The sequence below is a fragment of the Aotus nancymaae genome, unplaced genomic scaffold, assembly GCF_030222135.1.
Source record: "Aotus nancymaae isolate 86718 unplaced genomic scaffold, 86718_ANA_hifiasm-v0.15.2.pri h1tg000108l, whole genome shotgun sequence".
Lineage (NCBI taxonomy): Eukaryota > Metazoa > Chordata > Mammalia > Primates > Aotidae > Aotus > Aotus nancymaae.
Genome location: NW_026988523.1, coordinates 29759574 through 29782161, shown reverse-complemented (window position 1 = coordinate 29782161; position 22588 = coordinate 29759574). Strand labels below are relative to the sequence as shown.

The 22588-nt window shown below is 39.2% G+C and overlaps 1 protein-coding gene across 1 annotated transcript in view; it reads right to left on the bottom strand.

The window, feature by feature from the left end:
• VPS45 (vacuolar protein sorting 45 homolog) overlaps nucleotides 1-22588 on the bottom strand; it is an 81300-nt gene that overhangs the window by 16391 nt on the left and 42321 nt on the right. The window contains exon 14 of the mRNA XM_012462556.2: nucleotides 17300-17431. Coding sequence (XP_012317979.1) covers nucleotides 17300-17431 — 132 coding nt within the window. The remainder of the gene's footprint in view (nucleotides 1-17299; nucleotides 17432-22588) is intronic.

The window sequence follows — 22588 nt, the reverse complement described above, 5'->3', positions numbered from 1 at the left end:
ATTATTATCCCAAGTCAACAATTGGACAAATGTTTAAAGATGTATGTAAAATGATGTTTATTACAGTACTCTTTATAAGAGTGAAAAACGGCAAACAATATCAAACAATATTTGTTTTGCTCACCACTATATTCCAGTTTCAGGATAGTTCCTGGAATATAGTAGGTACTCAATAAGTATTTGTTGAATGAACAAAATAACAAGGATTGGTTAAATTGTGGTACAATCAAATAATAGACAGTTAATCAAACAATAAATTCGGTTATTAAAAATGATATAGATAAGCATTTTCATTGAAAGCACATGTACAGTATGTTTCCTTTTATTTAAAAATATATGTGGGCTAGGCCTGGTGTGGTGGCTTATGTCTGTAATCTTAGCACTTTGGGAGGCTGAGGCAGGCAGATCACTTGAGCCCAGGAGTTTGAGACCAGCCTGGGCAACACAGTGAAATCCGATCTCTACAAAAAATACAAAAATTAATTGGGCACAGTGGTGTACATATGTAGTCCCCAGCTATGTGGGAGGATGAAGTGGGAGGATCACTTAAGCCTGGGAGGAGGAGGTTGTAGTGAGCCAAGATTGCGTCACTGCACTCCAGCCTGGGGACAGAGCAAGACCCTCTCTCTCAAAAAAAAAAAATGTGTGTGTGTGTATTATATATAGATATATAGGTGGGCCGGGCACAGTGGCTCACGCCTGTAATTCCAGCACTTTGGGAGGCCGAGGCTGCAGGATCTTTTGAGGCCAGGAGTTCAATACCAGCCTGGGCAACATAATGAGACTCCATCTCTAAAAAATAAATACATAATTAAAAAATTAGCCAGGCTTGGTGGCCCACAGTCCTATCTACTTAAGAGGCTGAGGTGAGAGGACTGCTTGAGTCCAAGAATTTGAGGTTACAGTGAGCTATGATTGCACCACTGTACTCCAGCCTCGGTGACAGAGCAAGAGAATCTATCTTAAAAAAACAAAAAAGGCCAGGGGCGGTGGTTCATGCCTGTATTTCCAGCACTTTGGGAGGCTGAGGCGGGTGGATCACTTGAGGTCAGGGGTTTGAGACCAGCCTAGTCAACATGGTGAAACCCCATCTCTACTAAAAAAAAAAAACAACAAAAAACAAAAATTAGCCAGGCACAGTGGTGGGCGCCTGTAATCCCAGCTATTTGGGAGGCTGAGGCAGGAGAATTGCTTGAACCCGGGAGATGGAGGTTGCAGCGAGCTGAGATTGTGCCACTGCATTCCAGCCTGGGCGACAGAACAAGATTCTTGTCTCAAAAATAAATAAATAAAAATAAAATATGTGTATCCACATTCATAGTGAAAGACCTAAAAGGCTGACAACATTCCCTATGGTGGCAGTAGGACTATTTCCATCTTTTTGCTTAGCTGTATTAAAATTTTTTTCCTACAAGAATTATGTATTGATTTTGTAATGAAAAGCTATTTTTCTTTTTTTAATTTCCTTTTTATACCCAATTAGAGGGAAAATGAAAAGCTATTTTTAAAATAAAAAATATATGTTACAGTGAACAAATAAATTGGAATCAAGGGATGTGCCTAAATTTGAATCCCGGGTTAAATTCAACTTTACAAAAGGCATCTTATTAGAGTTGTTCATTTATATGTTTATTTTCCCATTAGACATTGAGATCCTTAAAGATACAGAACATGTCTTCATCTTTCTAGCACCGTGCACAGAGCATTACACATAATCAGCACTCAATAAATGCTTGTCAGTGACAGACTATACACTCCATCACGACTCTTGCAAAGATGTCTAATCCTTTGGTCATTGGAGGAAAATAAATACCCAAAGACAATCTCTTGGCCGGGCGCGGTAGCTCACTCCTGTAAGCCCAGCACTTTGGGAGGCCAAGGCAGGCAGATCACGAGGTCAGGAGATCAAGACCATCCTGGCTAACACCGTGAAACCCCGACTCTACTAAAAATACAAAAAATTAGCCAGGCGTAGTGGCACGTGCCTGTGGTCTCAGCTACTTGAGAGGCTAAGGTAGGAGAATTGCTTGAACTCGGGAGGCAGAGGATGCAGTGAGCCGAGATCACGCCACTGTACTTCAGCTGGGTGACAGAGTGAGACTCTATCTCAAAAAAAAAAAAAAAAAAAAAGAAGAAAGAAGGAAAATCTCTTTGGGACAGTTTCAAAACTTATCCTGAAATGTCCATAGTGAAGAAAAGTCCCCTCAGGGTTTCCTCCCCTTTGAAATGCAAATTCTGTCACAGTATCCTAATTTTTCTGTAAATAATTCAGAGATCGAACCTACTGGTGGTTACAGGAGAAGTCCAAGTTTCTAGTGTTACTTGTTTAGGTGGAAATCTATAAAGTACCTGTTGATAACATGAATCGGCCCCCTAGCAGCCTCAAATTTATGTATAGAAATTCAAGAAGCCAACTATTTTCTAGGCTGTTAGTTGTAGTCACTACAAAAAGTATTAATTTCACTTATGCCATGTCAAAGTTAAATTATCATTAACACTTAGGTATCATTTCAGATAGTTATGAAACTAAAAAAGCTTCCTCCACTAATTAATCAAATTAATTTTCTTTTTTTTTTTTTTTTTTTTTGAGACAAAGGTCTTGCTCTGTCACCCAGGCTGGAGTGCAGTGGAACAATATTGGCTCACTGCAACCTCTGTCCCCTGGGCTCAAGCGATTCTCCCACCTTAGCCTCCTGAGGAGCTGGGACTACAGGCACACACCAGGACGCCCAGCTACTATTTTTGAATTTTTTGGTAGAGACAGGGTCCCACCAACTCCTGAGCTCAAGTGATCTGCCCAATCTGGCCTCCCAAGGTGTGGGATTATAGGTGTGAGCCACCATGCCTAGACAAGTTAATCATTTGTATTCAAAGAGCAACATTGCCTCAAATTTTTTTTTTTTTTTTTTTGAGACGGAGTTTCGCTCTTGTTACCCAGGCTGGAGTGCAATGGCGCGATCTCGGCTCACCGCAACCTCGGCTCACCGCAACCTCAGCCTCCTGGGTTCAGGCAATTCTCCTGCCTCAGCCTCCTGAGTAGCTGAGATTATAGGCACGCGCCACCATGCCCAGCTAATTTTTTGTATTTTTAGTAGAGATGGGGTTTCACCGTGTTGACCAGGATGGTCTCGATCTCTTGACCTCGTGATCCACCCGCCTCGGCCTCCCAAAGTGCTGGGATTACAGGCGCGAGCCACCGCTCCCGGCTCAAATCTCATTTTTAATCATCATTGAATGATAAAAGTCTTAAAACAAAAGTAAGTGATTCTTCAGTTCTGTATTATTTTTTCCCCAGCTTTGGTTTATAGTATTTCTTGTAGGCAGAAAGTTTCACATATTGTCCATTTGATAAAAACATTTTTTGCCTATAAGTGATATTTATAAACAAAGGATTTTAAAAAATCATAGCTAGATAAATCTTCCAAAATATTATTTCAACTGAGTGCTTAGGTGCTCAGACTGAAAACAGACTGTGCCTAATTCCAGCTTTATCACTTATTAGCTTTATGACTTTGGGCAAGGTACTTAACCTCTCTCTACCTTGATTTCCTCATCTAAAAAAGAAAGTTGATGTCAATTATAAGAATATTTACTTTGGCTGGGTGTGGCGGTTCATCCCAGTAATCCCAGCAATTTAGAAGGCTGAGGTGGGAGGACTGTTTGAGCCCAGGAGTTTGAGACCAGGAGTTTGAGACCAGTCTGGACAATATAGCAAGACCCTGTCTCTACAAAAAAATTAAAAAATTAGCACCTGTAGTGGTAGGATTGCTTGAACCGAGATCAATGTTACAGTGAGCTGTGTTTGTGCCACTGCACTCCAGCCTGGGCAACAGAGTGAAACCCTGTTTAAAAAAAAATCTGCTTCATTGCATCATTATGAGAATTAACAAAATTAAATGGATAAAGCAGTGCAAGTCACAAATGTTCTCCTGGCCACATTAAAAAAGTAAAATGAAATGAGTAAAATTAATTTTAGTAGTATGTTTTATTAAACCCATATATCCAAAATACTATCTTTCAGCATGTAATCAACTTTAAAAAATTACTGAGATATTTTACATTTTGTTGTACTGTCTTTAAAATCTGGTGTTTTACACTTAGAGCACACCTCAAATTAGCTACATTTCAAAGGCTCAATACCTACAGTTAGGTACAGACTACCTTAATGGACAACACAGGTGTAAAATATTAGAATACATAGTATGTGCTAAATAAGTTTTAGTTCTTAGTATCATCATACCCGTTGCATTAGGAATTGTAATAGACCAGTGTTCCTCAAAGTGTGTGACTCATAAAAGCAGTTGACATCGGGTGGTTCTGAGGCATTGCATTAAATAACACTGAATTATGCAGTGAGAAAACTATTCCATTTTAAAGTAACTTTTTTAATCTTTCTGACCATTTAAAGGAGAAAATGTCAGTTTGGTACTACAATGCTTTGTCCTACCTGGAGCTAGGACTTCAGGTGTGCACCACCATGCCTGGCTAATTTTAAAACTTTTTGAAGAGATGGAGTCTCACTATGTTGCCCAGGCTGGTCTTGAACTCCTGGCCTCCAGTGATCCTCCCAACTGAGCCCCCCAAAGTGCTGGGATTATAAGCATGAGCCACTCCACTCATCTACATTTAAATTTTTTTTATTGAGTTATAACTCATAGACAATAAGATTCACTTCAAGGATATGATTTGATGAGTTTGCCAAATGTATCCAGTTGAATAACCAAGTCCTCAATCAAGATATAGAACATTTCCATCACTTGAGCAAGAGCTTCTTAAAAATCAAAAAACAAAACCCAACAACAAAAGTCATGAAATTAATCCCATACCTTAGAATATGGTATTGCTTTCCAATGGTAATGCCAAATCGCTTTCCAAGAAAGTTATACCAATTTATCCTCCTACTGACAATATTTCAGACTGCCTCACTGTACATTTACCTTAAATCTTTGTCCCCATCTCGGTGGGGACAAAGGTTTATCAGTATGTAAGATGTTTACCGCAGCATTATTTATATTAAAAATGTAAACTTGGCAGGTCACGGTGGCTCATGCCTATAATCCCAACACTTTGGGAGGCTGAAGTGGGTGGATCATGGGGTCAGGAGTTCAACACCAGCCTGGCCAACATGATGAAACCCTGTTTCTACTAAAAATACAAAAATTGGCAGGGCGTGGTGGTGGGCGCCTGTAATCCCAGCTACTTGGGAGGCTGAGGGAGGAACTGCTTGAACCTGGGAGGCAGAAGTTGCAGTGAGCAGAGATTGCACCACTGCATTCCGGCCTGGGTGACAGAGTGAGACTTCGTCTCAAAAAAAAAAAAAAGGAAATTAGCAGCTGAATGTGCTGGTGAAAAAAAAAGTGAACAACCTAAATGTCCAACAGTAGTAATTAAATAAAGACTCATCCTTAAAAATGAAATTATATAGCCATTAAGAGATTGTTTTAAAGACTTTTTAGTAACATGGGAAAATGTTCTCAATATGATTAAAAGAAAAAAGGTACAAAACTGTATACAAAAACATATACAAAACTCTAAAACCTTTAGGTTAAAAAAATATTATAAGGGGCAGGGCACAGTGGCATGCCTGTAATCCCAACACTTTGGGAGGCCAAGAGGTGTGGATTACTTGAGGCCAGGAGTTAAAGTTGTTGCCTGGCTAACATGGTGAAAACCCATCTCTACTAAAAATACAAAAAGAAAAAAAAAAATTAGCCACGTGTGGTGGTGCAGGCTTGTAGTCCCAGCTACTTGGAAGGCTGAGGCATGAGAATCACTTGAACTCGGGAGGTGGAGGTTGCAGTGAGGTGGGATTATGCCACTGCACTCCAGCCTGGTGACGAAGCGAGACTGTCTCAAAAAAAAAAAAAAAAAAAAAAAAGCCAACGTATTAACAGTGATTAGCTTTGAGTTGTGGTATTATGAATAATTTTTACTTTTATATTTCTTTCTTTTTTTTTTTTTCAAGATGGAGTCTTGCTTTGTCACCCAAGCTGGAGTGCAATAGCGCAACCTTGGGTTACTGCAACCTCTGCCTCCTGGGTTCAAGCAATTCTCTTGTGTCAGCCACCTAAGTAGCTGGGAAAACAGGTGCGTGCCACCATGCCTGGCTAATTTTTGTATATTTTTAGGAGAGACGGGGTTTCGCCATGTTGGCTAGGCTGGTCTCGAACCTCTGACTTCATGATCCATCCACCTTGGCCTCCCAAAGTGCTGGGATTATAGGCATGAGGCACTGTGCCCGGCCTCATTTTCTTTTAACAATGAGCATGAATTACTTGGTGGAGGGAATGCCTATTTTCCTTTATCTGTGTGCCAGAACTATCTGTCTTTGCTACTTATGGGGAAAATAATTGAAAATGGGATCTTTAATTATTTTGCAGGTTTATAGCTAATGAGGGCTTAGTTGAATCTAGTAGTATGACAAAGAATGTACTATGTACAGTAATTATTATTGGCTTGAAAGGGAATCTGGCAATGAGAGAATTGTTGATCTCACGCCATCTTCTAGCAGGATACGTCTTTCTACTTGTCAAAAGTTTTAAGAAGTACTGGAGACTAAATAAAGCTCAGGTAGTGCTCAAGCAGTGGCAGCACTGTTGGCTAATAAATTCACCTCGCCTCCTGTTTCCCTTCTACTTCTATCTTGAATCCCACGAAGACAGGGATTTTTGCCTATTAGAATAACAATTCCATCTATATGGATTGGGTTCTTGGCCTCTCAGCTCACACAGCTAACTTAAAGGTGTCAATTGCTTCTGGCAAGGACTAGAACTCTTTAATATTGATTGACTTGTGAAATGATAAGGCAGGCCAGCTCAAAACCCAAACCAAGATGCTCATTTATTTGCAAGGTAGGATCATGTGCTTTGGAAAACTAACTATGATAATGGCTCAGTTTATTGCAGGTGAATAAAACAGTGGGTATAGTTTGTTTAACTACATGTAGAAATATGCATTTTTATAAGCAAATGTTAATTTTCGTGGATAATTCTCTTAATTCACATTAGCTTCGAAAGATCCTCCTAAAATGTAAGTCAGGTGTTATGGCTCTGCTTAAAACCCTATAACACACACAAAAACTTGTACATAAATGTATGTGGCAGCATTATTTATAACAGCCAACAGATGGGAACAAATGTCCATCAATTGATGAATAGATAAATAAAACACGCACATGCATACAGTGAAATATTACTCAGTCATAAAAAGGAATAAAGTACTGATGTATGTCACAACATTGAAAACATTATGCTAAGTGAAAGAAGCCAGTCACAAAAGAATACATATTATATGATTCCATTCACATGCAATGCTTAGAATGGGGACACTTATAGAGACAGAAGGTAGATTAGTGGTTTCTTAGGGCTGGAGGGGGTTATTTTTTCATATGATAAAAATGTTTTTTTTGACAAGGAGCTTCGCTCTTGTTGCCCAGGCTGGAGTGCAATGGTTTGATGCAACCTCCACCTTCTGGGTTCAAGCAATTTCCCTGCCTCAGTCTCCCGAGTAGCTGGGATTACAGGCATGTGCCACCATGCCCAGCTAAGTTTTGTATTTTTAGTAGAGATGGGGCTTCACCATGTTGGCCAGGCTGGTCTCGTACTCCTGACCTCAGGTGATCCACCCACTTCAGCCTCCCATGAGCCACCGCGCCCAGCCGATGAAAATGTTCTAAAATTGACTGGGATAGTGGTTGAATATTGTGACTATACTAAAAACCACTGAATTTTATACTTAAATGGGTGACTTGTATAGTCAGTAAATTATATCTCAATAAAAACATTTTTGAAAACCCAACCCAAACATGCTCTCTAATTCACAGGGAAAAGCAGTTCTTACAGTCTATAAGGCCCTCCAGGAACAGCCCCAGATATTGATGCCTCTCAGACTGCAATTCTTTCTACTTCTCCTCTTGCTCACTCCACTCAGACTCACCAGCCTCCTTGCAGTTCCTCCATGCACTGCATGATTCTTAGGCCACTGCTGTAGCTGTGCCTGGAATACCTTCTCCGTCTATCTGTTTGGCTTACTCCCTCACCTCCTTCAAGTCTTTGCACATATCTCTTCCTTCTGTTGCCCAGGCTAGAGTGTAGTGGCTCGATCTCGCACACTGCAACCTCTGCATCCTGGGTTCAGGCGATTCTCCTGCCTCAGCCTCCCATGTAGCTGGGATTACAGGCATGCACTACCATGCCCGGCTAATTTTTGTATTTTTAGTAGAGATGGAGTTTCGTCACATTGATCAGGCTGGCCTCGACCTCTTGACCTCAGGTGATCTGCCTGCCTTGGCTTCCCAGAGTGTTGGGATTATAGGCATGAGCCACCACGCCTGGACTACACACATCTCTTCTTAAGGAGGCCTTTCCTGACACCATACTGAGTAGTGTAACCTACGGCAACTGTCCCCAAGCACTATCAATTTCCCTTTACCCAGTTCCACATTCCCTGTCCCCCTATTACATACTGATCTACTATAAAATATACTTATTTGTTAAGTTTGTTGTTTATTTCTGTCTCCCCTTGCATTAAAATGAAAGCTTCACAAGGGTTAGGATCTTTGTTTTATTCACGGAGGTATCCCAATGCTCAGTAAACAGCTGACTGAACAAACTATTGACTTTATGTTCTCACACATTCAACAAATATTTATCTATTACAGAACTCATAACTAGAACTCGTGACTGTTCTACAAAGATGCTGATGAAAAATATCTGTGATGCTATAGCAATGACTTATGCCATATATAATTCCTAGAAATTGAAATTTGACATTCCCCCTCCCCAACAAGTGAATATATATTTGGGTAATATGACTAATGAGACAAATGAAGAGGAGGAAAGTAAGGGGAAGGAAAGTAATTACACAAGAAGGGCAAATACTGAGACAAAAGATAACAATCTGCACACTGCAAACCTGCATAGACCCCAGAGACACACTAGACTAACTGCTCAGGACAGCATGTGTTCAGGTCAGATTCTTTTTCAGGGCAGGTTCTCTGCCTTCAAAAAAGCATGATAGTTATACCTTTAAAGAAGTCTCTGTAATTGGTTACTACATTTTATATCTGTGTATTTCATTATATATGAAATGAAAAAGGGAAGTAATACAAAATTCGTATTAAACTTCATATGGCTATGAAAGAGAAGAAATATTGACTGCTTCTCTTTATTTAGAAGGCAATTTTATTAAGAATGTTGTTAAGGAGATAATTAAGCTTCTGCAAAGTTCCTTGGTGTCTTAGCAGCAAATGCATGCCTTCTATTTTAAATGGTGTTTAAATCTAAACAAAGATAATCACAATTACAGCTACTTAGAGCAGGCCCTATAGAAACAAATCATACAACTACAGAAGGCCTCCATATATAGAACTCTGCTTCATTACAACCAGTGCCTGAATCACTAAAAAAATTATCGCAAAAGAATTGTTTTAAAGAAATAAAGTACTTTAGAAAGAGCCACTTTAAAGTAATAACTTTGAATGTCAACTTGAATTTCAGAATAAATTAATGTATATTTCCTTTTAGGATCTAAGGGATCTGCATCTTCAGGCACCTTCTAGCTTAAGATGATGAGCTTTCTTATACAAAGGCCTTATTCTCACCCTAAAACTTATGTTCATTTTTGGAAATATACTAGGGAGGAAAGGAATAATTTCTTTCTATACTTTTAAGTTTTATTTACAACTAAGATTTTGTTTCGATTTACAGTAAAAGTTATCTTGATGTATGTTAGAAACAGATATAGAGAAACCAGGTTGAAGGCTGTTAAAATTGCTACCGGATGGGTAAAGGTACTTACTATTTTTTGGGATGCAGGAGATCAATTTTGACCCTTCTACCCATTACATTAAGTGAAAAACACACACACACACACACACACAAACTAGTAGGTGGTAGTTCTGAAATTTGACTGCAGAATAAATCTGCAGTAATCTCAGATTTTATTTAAGAGTTGTAACAGGGAAACCAAGTGACCTGTATTCCAGAAATATCCCCCAACAGGCATTTCCTATTCTGGAAGGCTAGTAGCTTCTGTGTTATTAGTACATCACACTCACAGCGACAATATATCATCCTTTCCTGTTTATTGGGGTACGCACTAATCCAAATCCATGGACTTGGATGTAAGACACGTAAGACAAATCCATGTAAGACATAGCCACCCATACCATGACTTACATGACTCTAAGTATAAAAGGAGAGCATGTATCACGGCAAATCTAAATGTGTACCATTTTCTAATCTCCCTAGTCTCTCAAAAAGCTACCTCTGTGCTGCAGAGCTCTTGAGATCAAGGTTATATTTTTGTCATTTATTCCTTTGGCCTGTTTCCTTAGAAATAACCCATATATTACAGAGAAAATTATACAATAAAACCCCCATGAAATTAAACCCTAATAATTCACAGAAGCAAATTATTCAATATTTTCTCCTCCATATCAAGGTCTTTATTGCTAGTTCACTGCAGCTCTACTATCTACTATATCCAGGTATAAACTGATTTTTAGAAAACATTAGCCTTTTCATTACTGAGAGTCTATGATTTCAATATGTATTAAGAGTTGTAAGCTTACTAAATATGTTAGTAATATCCAAGGTAACCTACACTCATCATGAAAATTGAGCCTTTCCATCCAAAGCTGAAACTATTGCTTTCAATGACTTAAGCCATTACAATAACTGGCCTCGGAAATAGAAATTTCCATTATCTTCTTACTGATAAATTCACTATTTATTTATTGGCTAGAGGCTATATATATTTATAAAAGTAAACTATAAACAGTTGATATTAAATCATTCATGTATTACAAAAATCAACCAAATTTTTTTCCCATTTAGTGATTACCATAGCAACTCCCTCTTCATAAAAGTTTCATTGATCAGGAAACCAGTGAACAATTCTGTCCAAAATTTTATTGAATCTTTATTGCTAAGATACTGCTTAGCATGCTATTAGGCACACAGAGATACCAACACTGAAAATAGATGGAAGAATCTAGCATAAAGCCTTTGCAGGGATGCCTTACCTTTTTCATTTTACATAAAAGATGATTTGTTGAGGCTGGGCGTGGTGGCTCATGCCTGTAATCCCAGCATTTTGGGAGGCCAAGGCAGGTGGATCACTTGAGGTCAAGGGTTTGAAACCACCCTGGCCAACATGGTGAAACCCCGTCTCTACCAAAAATACAAAAAATAGCCAGGTGTGGTGGTCTGTGCCTGTAGTCCCAGCTATTCTGGAGGCTGAGGCAGGAGAATTGCTTGAACCTGGGAGGCAGAGGTTGCAGTAAGCCAAGACCACGTCACTGCATTCCAGCCTGAGCGACAGAGAAAGACTCCATCTCAAAAAAAAAGAAGGTGATTTGTCAGGAACTTGGATATTAATTATTTAAGGAAATCCCCCCCCTTTTTTTAAACAGAAAATAAAAATTCATAGTCCTTTTTTTTTTTTTTGAGACAGGGTCTTGCCCTGTCGCCCAGGCTGGAATGCAACAGTGCCATCTCAGCTCACTACAACTTCTGCCTCCTGGGTTCAAGTGATTCTCATGCCTCAACCTCCTGAGTAACTAGGATTACAGGCGCACACCCCCATACTCGACTGATTTTTGTATTTTTTAGTAGAGACGAGATTTCACCATGTTGGCCAGGCTGGTCTCAAACTCCTGGCCTCAAGTGATATGCCCACCTTGGCCTCCCAAAGTGCTCAAAGTGCTGAGATTACAGGCGTGAGCTACTATGCCCAGCCAATAGCACTATTAATTAGTTAAATACATCTTTTTTTTTCTTTTTTGAGAGTCTTGCTCTGTCCCCCAGGCTGGGGTACAGTGGTGTGATCTCGGTTCACTGCAACTTTCACCTCCTGGGTTCAAGCAATTCTCTACCTGAGCCTCCTGAGTAGGTGGGATTACAGGCTCATGCCGCCACACCTGGCTTATTTTTATATTTTTAGTAGAGATGAGGTTTCACCATCTTGGCCAGGCTGGTCTTGATCTGACCTCGTGATCCACCTGCCTCAGCCTCCCAAAGTGTTGGGATTACAGGCATGAGTCACTGTGCCCAGTCATTAGTCAAACACATCTAAAACATGCATTTTTGTATGTAATATGACTAAATTACAAAGATATATATATAAATCTTTACTAATCTATCATTCTATATTATATTATTTATTTTGAGACAGGGTCTTGCTCTGTCACCCAGGGTGGAGTGCAGTGATGCAATCTTGGCTCACTATAGCTTCTACCTCCCGGACTCAAGCAATTCTCCCACCTCAGCCTCCCAAGTACCTGAGACCACAGGTGGCACTGCTGCGCCTGGCTATTTTTTTGTATTTTTGATACAGATGGAGTTTCACCACATTGCCTAGGCTGGTCTCAAACTCCCGAGTTCAAGCAATCTGCCCACCTCAGGTTCCCAAAGTGCTGGGACTATAGCCCTGAGCCACCATGTGCATCCCCCGACTTATTTTTAATTACTTCATTTTTATTTATTTACTTATGTACTGTTTTTTTTTTTTTTTTTTTTTTTGAGATGGAGTCTTGTTCTTGTTGTCCAGGCTGGAGTGTAGTGGTGTGATCTCGGCTTACTGCAACCTCTGCCTCCTGGGTTTAAATGATTCTCCTGCCTTAGCCTCCTGAGTAGCTGGGACTACAGGTGCCCACCACCACATCCAACTAATTTTTGTATTTTTAGTAGAGATGGGGTTTCCTCATGTTGGCCAGGCTGGTCTCAAACTCCCGACCTCAGGTGATCTGCCCGCCTTCACCTCCCAAAGTGCTGGGATTACAGGGGTGAGCCACCGTGCCTGGCCTCCTTACTTATTTTTTAAATGGAGATATACATTTAATTTTAACCTGCTGATATTTCAAATTAAAGGGATGATGTTACAATTCTTAGGCACTGGCAATGGGGCTACTCAGTGAGAAATACTAACTCTCAGAGGAATTACTTAAGGATCAATTAATCTTTTTGAATTCTGATATGAAAGCCTATTTAAAAGATTATGATTAACAATAACATTAACAATAAACATTCATGAAAGAACTCATTTGGATCAAGAAGACAAAATCTTATATGGCTACCATCAAGTAATAAATATAGACCTTTTGAACCCTAAATTATTAAATATTATTTAGAGAATAATGCAGTATCAGGCATTCAGGTAATAGGAAGGAAATGCATAGTGATTAAAAGCATGGGTTCTGGCTTCCAAAATGGGCTCCATCTCTTACTAGTCATGTTTAATTGAGTAAGTTCATCTCTCTGTACCTCAGTTTCCATATATAGAGATAATAGTACAAACTTCATGTGAGGATTCAATGAGTTAATATATTTAAAGTACTTTCAGTACAGTGCCTAGCATATAGTATCTGCGCTCTCTCTCTCTCTATATATATATATCTATATATATATCTATATATATTTTAAAGATGGTGTCTTGCTCTGTTGCCCAGGCTGGAGTGCAGTGGCTCGATCTTGGTTCACTGCAACCCCCACCTCCCTGGTTCAAGCGATTCTCTAGTGTCAGCCTCCTGAGAAGCTGGGATTACAGGTATGTGCCACTATGCCTGGCTAATTTTTGTATTTTTTAATAGAGATGCAATTTCACCATGTTGGCCAGGCTGGTCTCGAATTCCTGACCTCAAGTGATCTGCCCACCTCAGCCTCCTAAAGTGCTGGGATTACAGGCATGGGATTCAGGCAGGAATGTTCTTTAGTAAGAAGAAAATTGGATCGAAGGAAGAGCCAGGAGGAAAGAAACGAAGTAGAGGGGAAAAGGGGGGAAAATAAGCAGGTAAATATAAATAACTATTGAAAATAATGATTAATTTGGGAATTTTAAAAAGGTAAAACCAAAACACTGGACAATGATAGTGTACAAATTGGGAGGAAGGTGATTAGAGTTAAAACATTTTAAGATTCTTGCATTATTTGTGAGCCTCCGTGGCTACTAAAACACAGTGCTCTTGTTTAATAACAGTGGCACATGCCTATTAGATAGTTATAGCATCAGTTTATACTTATCAAGCTTAGTTTTGGTTCTCTTTTTGTGCTGACCCTTGGCAATTCCTCTTACTTTCTAAAGAAATGAGATATTCATTTAAAAGGATGTTTGTTGCCTAGGCTGGAGTGCTGTGGTGTGATCTTAGCTCACTGCAACCTCCACCTCCCAGGTTCAAGCGATTTTCCTGCCTCAGGTTCCCGAGTAGCTGGGACTACAGGTGCCCGCCACCATGCCCGGCTAATTTTTGCATTTTTAGTAGACACGAGGTTTCACCATGTTGGCCAGGCTGGTGTCGAACTCCTGACCTCAGATGATTCACCAACTTTGCCCTCCCAAAGTGCTGATATTACAGGTGTGTGCCACTGCACCCAGTCTATTTCTTCTTTTGTTCAACAAATATCTTTTAAGAACAGGTAAAACTAATCTACAGTGACAGAAGTCATAATAATGAATACTTTGCAGGGAATTGTGACAAGGAGGGAGCATGAGGCACAAGAAAGACTTCCGGGGGTGCTGGTAACATGCTATTTCTTGATCATTACACTCAGTGGTTGTTTCATAGATAAATTCACTTTGCAATATTTTACTGCACTGTTTATCATGTATACACTTTTCTGTACGTAATGAAGTACCTGTGTATAACTGTATGTATGTGGTATCATAGAAAGATATTTGGTCTCTTTGTCCCCATTCTTGGCACAGAGATCCTAAGTCCCTAGGAATTTTCTAAGTACTGAGAGTGATGGGAGTGTCTTTTGTTTCAATGAGGTAACTCTTGGTGGGCCTCTAGATAGCTTCAGGATGAGGGCTAGTGGCCTGAAAGACCAAGCCTTAAAAAGAAACTTCGAATTTTCAGCCCATCCCTGAAGCTCCAGGGCAGGGGAAACAGCTGCAGCCTCACTCAATCACCAGAGGCTAATGATTTAATCAAGCATGCCCACATAATGAAACCTCCATAAAAACCCCTACTCAATGGGGTTCCAAGAATTTCTGGGTTGGTGAACATATCAAAGTGCTGGGGTTAGGGTAGTGTTCCTGAAGTGGGCATGGAAACTCCACACCCCACCCCTATACCTTGCCCTATGTATCTCTTCCATTTGGCTGTTCCTGAGTTGTATCCTTTATAATAACTAGCAAATGTAGTGAAGTATTTTCCTGAGTTGTGTGAGCTGTTTTAGTAAATTACCAAACCTGAGGAAGGGGTCATGGGAACCCCTGATTTACAGCCAGTCACTCAGAAATATGGGTGGTCTGGGACTTGTGACTGGCATCTGAAGTGGGGGTGGTCTTGTGGGATGAAACCCTTTTAACTTTGAGATGAGATGCTAACTCTAGGTAGATAGTGTTAGAATTGAATTGAAGTGTTAGATACCCAATTGGTGTCTGGAGAATTGTAGAAATGGTGTTGGGAAAGACATGATGTATTTGGTGTCAAGAAGAAATAAGCCCCTCACTGTAATATTTCTGTAGAAGTTATAAAAGGAAACCCCACAGAACAGTTTACACCAAAATAAAATTCTGATAGACTGTAAAGATATAATGTTAAATATGTATCCTAAAAATAATTTTTAAAATGCATATTAGTATTTATATAATCTTGGGTAGGAAAGAATTTTCTAGGCGTGACACCAAAGGCAGAAATCACTGGTAGCTGTGACTATATAAAATTAAAATAATAACAACAATAAAACTTTTATACAACAAAACATTGTGAATAGTAAAAAACAAAAATAAAATTATATTTTTCTATAAGGAAAAAGATTTGTAAAATATATAATAAAGGCCAATAACTTTATTTATATACATTAAAATATTTAAAAATTATTAAGAAAAAAAGGAATACCCCAATTGTGAAATGGGCAAAGAACATGAACTAGCAATTCACAAAAGAAATATATAAATGGCCAGTGAGTTCTAGACACTAACAAAGAGGTTAGTAATTTGCCCAAGTTCACAAAAACAGTAAGAGGGAAATCAGGATTCAAACCCAAGAAATGTTACTCTCCAATAAATATTTGTTTAATGAATGATTATATATTTGACACTAGAAAATGTTTACATCAGACTGCAAAATGTAAGTTAAAAGACAGGACGTACAATGAGATCCCTTTCTGCCCACACACTCACATAAACATCTACACAGGCTTAGAAAAAAGAGCATGAAAACAGTAAAATGTAACCATGGTTAGATTGTGGAAGGCTTTTTTCTCTTTGCACTTTCTGAATTAAAAATTCAGAATATGCATATATGACTTCCACAATAAAGGAGAAAAGTTATATTAAAAACCAAATAATAACACAAAATAAAAAAGTATACAAATACTTTTAATGACTCCCGATTATCTATGCATACATGGCTCAACATGGATCTCTCAGGGTCCCTAATCTTTAGATTCAACAATCATGTCATGGTTCTCCAGTCTCTTCCTCTCCTACCTACCGTTTAGCTGTGAAATTAATGTTCCTAAAACACTGTGACTTTCTTGTAATCACTGCTTTCAATAATTCCCCATTTTCTATATACAAAAGTAGAAATTCCTAAGTCTGGTGTTCAAGGCCTTCCACAATTATGGCATTCAATAATCTTTTCACTTTATCACACACAATTTGCTGTTCTTTGTGTATGTATGTGGCCTACAGCTTTTATAACTTGTTCATGTGGTTAACTCTACCTAGAATGTACTCTCCCTCCATATGCCCATTTTCACCCAAGGCTCAGCTAATATACTATCTTCCATGTGAAACATTTGCTAATTTCTCTTAGTCACTCTGAGAACTCTTGGCTCTTTTATCTGCCTCTCTAGGCACTTATTTTCTTATTTTTAAATGTTCTTTCCTAATAGACAACGACTTGAGGTAAGATCTTTGGATTATTCATCTTTGTATTCTTCTTACTGAATACTTAGTGAATAAAGTTAATCAACAAAAGAGAAAAACTCACAGACTTCAATACCATTATGTTTAAATATTTTCAAAGTGTAAGCCTCTGGTTATTAAGTAGGTCCAAGGGTTTCTCCTTTTTTGAACACAGGATATACAAATTGTTAACAGTGTAAGATGGTTCTTTCTTTCTAGGTCTTTGACCTAATAAAGAGATTTATGAATGTAACGAACATAAGTACTATAGATCCTTTGTCTCACAAACTCTTAAATTATTCTGCGTGCTGCAAACCCCAGAGCATTTCGGTCTACAGCAGTTTGGTTAGTACTGACCAACATATTTTTCCAACATATAGGGAATGTAAGCTTTATCCTCTGAGAAAGAGGACACCGTTGTAAAATGAATATTCTCCTTTACCTTTTCGTGTTGTGCACTGTGGTGCCTCCCAGGACAATCCTCACTCCAGGAGTGGTGCGGTTCAGGTTATAAACTGTTAGAGCCTCTTCATAGGTGGCTCCTCCAATTACAAACACAATGATATCCTGAGGTCTGCAATAATGAAGAATGAGATATTATCACAGGATAAGAAAAAAAAAGGGCTGCGACTTATATACACAGAGTTTTAATTTCTAAATCTTCCTTTTTTTTGGTGGAGGAAGCAGAATTAAAGCAGAATAGAATAAAAGGTTTAAAAAAAGTTTTAATTATCTGAAATTGGCAGGAAACAGAGCAGGAAATGCTGAATAGTGATTTGCTTTCTGTTTATGAGCGGATGTCTTATAATTTCTGTGCTGTGGATTTCAGAATAGCACAATAGTGTTTGCTGGAACCAAATGTAGAAATATTATTTTATATTCAAGAGGGTACAGAGTGCCTCACTGTGACATGATATCAATACAGCAGTATTTTATGTTTGTATTAATACTACACATCTGCTTTCATTTCTAAGCCCTTTGTCAAATACTTAGTACAGTGCTATTACAATAGCTTCTGTCCAAGGACCTCAAAGCATTTTTGAAAGAACTGGCATATTTGGATATCCCCAAAACATGGGAACTAGAAACATTTGGTATTTTGAATGTAAAAAAAAGAATGGGGACCGAGAGAGATCCAAGATGGCTGATGATTAGCAGCTCGGGCACGTACCTCCCAGTGAAAGCGCAAAGAACGAGAGGACGCCACACTTTCAGACGAATATTAGTTGCTCACGGACCACGAGATTCCCAGTGGAGGAGCTCCACGGGTCGCCAGGGCGACTCTTGTGGCCGGCGTGGCGGTTTTGCTGGTGCCTTAGCACGCCAGTTCTTGGTGCAGAGTCCGGATATTTCCGGGCAGAAAAGCACCATCAATCTTAACACCGCTCTTTTGGCCGGCTCAGTGGATTGCTCAGATTTCCGCGCAGGGAATCAACAAGTTGGACGTCAGAGACCCAGTTAGAAAGTCGGTAATTATAAAGACGACAGACGGACAAATAAATAATGAAGGGAAGAAACCAGCGTAAAAAGGTAGAGAATACTCAAAATCAGAATGCCTCTCCCTCTACAGGGGATTGCAATTCCTCATCAGTAACGGAACAAGGCTTAATAGATTACACCGGTATTCCAATAACAGAAGCAGGTTTCCAAACGTGGGTGATAAGAAACTTCTGTGAATTAAAAGAACTTATTCTAACCCAATGCAAAGAAACTAAGAACCTTGAAAAAAGGTTTAACGAAATGTTAATGAGAATGGACAATTTAGAGAAGAATATAAGTGAATTGATGGAGCTGAAAAACACAACACGAGAACTTCGCGAAGCATGCACAAGTTTAAACAGTCGAATTGATCAAGCAGAAGGAAGGATATCAGAAGTCGAGGACCAGCTCAGTGAAATGAAACGAGAAGACAAAAATGCAGAAAAAAGGATGAAAAGGAATGAGCAAAGTCTCCAGGAAATATGGGACTATGTGAAAAGACCTAATTTACGTTTGATAGGTGTACCTGAATGTGATGAAGAGAATGAATCCAAGTTGGAAAATACTCTTCAGGATATCATTCAGGAAAATTTTCCCAACCTGGCAAGGCAGGGTAATATTCAACTCCAGGTAATACAGAGAACACCACAAAGATATTCTTCAAGAAGACCAACCCCAAGGCACATAATTGCCAGATTTATTAGGGTTGAAATGAAGGAGAAAATACTAAGGGCAGCTAGAGAGAAAGTTCAGGTTACCCATAAAGGGAAACCTATCAGACTTACAGCAGATCTCTCAGCAGAAACCCTACAAGCCAGAAAAGAGTGGGGACCAATATTTAACATCCTTAAAGAAAAGAACTTTCAACCCAGAATTTCCTATCCAGCCAAACTAAGCTTTATGTGCGAAGGAAAAATTAAATCTTTTGCGAACAAACAAGTACTTAGAGAGTTCACCACCACCAGGCCTGCTTTACAAGAGCTTCTGAAAGAAGCACTATACATATAAAGGAACAACCAATATCAGCCTTTCCAAAAATATATCAAAAAGCAAAGAACTTTAACACAATAAAAAATTCACATCAACTAATGGGCAAAACAGCCAGCTAGCATCAAATGCTGGTATTAAACTTACATATATTTTAATTGGATAAAAAGCCAAAACCCATCGGTATGCTGCATCCGGGCCCATCTTACATGAAACAATACACAAAGACTCAGAGAGAAGGAGGAAGATTTACTAATTGAACAGAGAGTAAAAATAAACTAATAAACAAAAAGCAGCAGATGCAATTCTCACCTCTGATAAAGTAGACTTTAAAGCAACAAAGATCAAAAGAGGCGAGGAATGACACTACATAATGGCAAAAGGATCTATGCAACAAGAAGAGCTAACGATTCTATAGATCAACGAGATAGAAAATTAACAAGGATATTCAGAACTTGAACTCAGACCCGGAACAAGTAAACTTAATAAATATTTATAGTACTCTCCACTTCAAATACACAAAACATACATTACCACCTCACACCTATTCCAAAGGTGACTATATAATTGGAAGTAAATCACTCCTCAGTAATCGCATAGCATTTCATAGGTTTAAATTAAATATTGGTTGGCTGTTTGTTTGTTATCTTCTTCCCTTACTCCTTCCTGATTACATCATTAAGTATAATTATCAGTATAAAAGAGGTTTTCAATACCCATTACTAAATTGCATTCTAGCCTGGGCAAGAAAGCAAAAAAAAAAAAAAAAAAAAAAAAAAAAGAATGGGACACATAAATTAATGGTGCTTCTAGGAACTCCATCTTTTCTTAAAATATTTTTTCTCAGTCTTTGGATAAACCAAGAAAAAGAAATCATGGAAACAAACAAACAAACGTGAACGTAGCAGATACTGGACATGTTAACACATCAGCTCGGTCACTAGCTTCATTTGGGTAGCACTGTGTTGTTTTACTCTGTTTCCTGTTTCAATCCTTATCAAAATGGCTTCATAACAAAAGTGAATGTTCCTCCTATTAGCTCCTTCTGTAGATATCACCAAGAAGGAGATCAAATTATTTTCAAAACTATTAATGTTTGTCCTGTTTTTCTTTTCTCATGCCATCAAAAGAAGATAAAATTAATTAATCTTACCAGGCAAGTAATTTTGTTGAATCACTCATTGGACACTAAAACTACATCAAGCAGAAGCATTCATTTTGAATGTTATAGCACAAAACTAACCAGAAACATCTTTAATCAAGGAGTATACATGCTTCTGTATAAATCATGAAAAAAAACCCAACCCTACATTTCCTTCCTGCTTGTCTGTCTCTCTCTTTCTAAAATACCTTGAAGGAATTAACTGAGAGAGTATTTGTTCTTGTGAGACTTCACTGAAACACAATCAGCTATTTTGGCTATTTTTAAATGTTCAGATAGTCTCTAAATTGCAGAGATTCCCCAGTAAAAGTTACACAAGGGAGGGTATGGTGGCTCATGCCTGTATGCACTTTGGGAGGCCGAGGTGGGTGGATCACTTGAGGTCAGGAGTTCGAAACCATTCTGGCCAAAAACACAAAAATTAGCTGGGCATGGTGGCGCATGCCTGTAGTCCCAGCTACTCGGGAGGCTGAGGCAGGAGAATGGCTTGAACCCAGGAGGCGGAGGTTGCGGTGAGCCGGGATCGCGCCATTGCACTCCAGCCTGGGTAACAAGAGCGAAACTCCATCTCAAAAAAAAAACAAAAATTATCTAGGAATAATGGCAAGTGCCTGTAATCCCAGCTACTTGGGAGGCTGAGGCAGGAGAATCACTTGAACCCAGGAGGTGAAGGTTGCAGTGAGCCAAGATCGTGCCACTTTACTCCAGCCTGGGTGACAGAGTGAGACTCCATCTACAAAAAAAAAAAAAAAAAAAAATCAAACAGTTATACAACCTACCAATGATGAAGAGGTTGTTATGGCAAAGTGTCAATTATGATAAGGGTCCCCAGTTCCAGGCTGAGGACCAATACCAGTCTGCAGTCTGTTAGGAACTGGAGGGGAGCACAAGAGGAGGTGAGCAGCGGGTATTAGGGCCTGAGCTCCACCTCCTCTCAGATCAGTGGAGGCATCAGATTCTTGTAGGAGTGCAAATCCTACTGTGAACTGTGCATGAGAAGGATCTAGTTTACTTGCTCCTTATGAAACTAACACCTGATGATCTGAGGCAGAAGTTTCATCTTACTTGACTTGTCAGCAACATCTGACTAAGTTGATCACTTGCTCCTTCTGGATATACCTTCTTCACTTGGTCTCCAGAAAATTACATACTTGTTTTTTTTTTCCCTTGCTACTTTTCAGTATCCTTTGATGGTCCCAGTTCATCTCCATGACCTCTTAATGGTGGAATGCCCAGAGCCCAGCCATTGGCCCTCCTTTCTTCTCAATCTAAACTCCTTCCCTCCATCTGCTCCATTCAATATAGTGATCACTTGCCACTTATGGCTATTTAAATTTAATCAAAATAAAATTAAATGTTTAATTCCTCAGTAGCACTAGCCACATTTCAAGTGCTCAACAGCCATACTGGCAAGTGGTTACCTTACTAGTTAGCGCAGAAACAGTACATTTCCTTCCCTAGATAATCTCATCCAGTATCTTGGTTGTAAATACATCTATCTGCTGATGGCTCCCAAATCTCCATCTCTAGCCCAGACCTTTCTTCTAAACTCCACACTTAAGTATCTGTCTACTTGACATTTCCATTTGGATGTTTATTGATTTCTCAATTCAACATGTTCAAATCCCCAATCTTCCCTAAGCCTGTTCTACCTACAGCTTTCCCTATCTTACTTGATAGTCACTTTAGCCTTCTAGTTGCTTGGGCCAAAAACTTTGGACTCATTCTAACTCTTCCTTTGGGACAGAAGTGAAGTTGGGGACATAGTGAGAGAAGGAGGAAGAAGTAAGCATAAGCTAGCTCATAGAAAACCTCGAATCTCACAGGCCATGGGGGAATCACTGAAAGGTTTTCACAGGTTACCATGATCAAATCTGCATTTCTTTTTTTTTTGAGACAGAGTCTTGCTCTGTCACCCAGGCTGGAGTGTGGTGGCAATCTTGGCTCACTGCAACCTCCACCTCCTGGGTTAAAGCAATTCTCCTGCCTCAGCTTCCCAAGTAGCTGGAATTACAGACGCACACCACCATACCTGGCTAATTTTTGTATTTTTAGTAAAGACGGGATTTTGCCATATTGGCCAGGCTAGGGGTCTCAAACTCG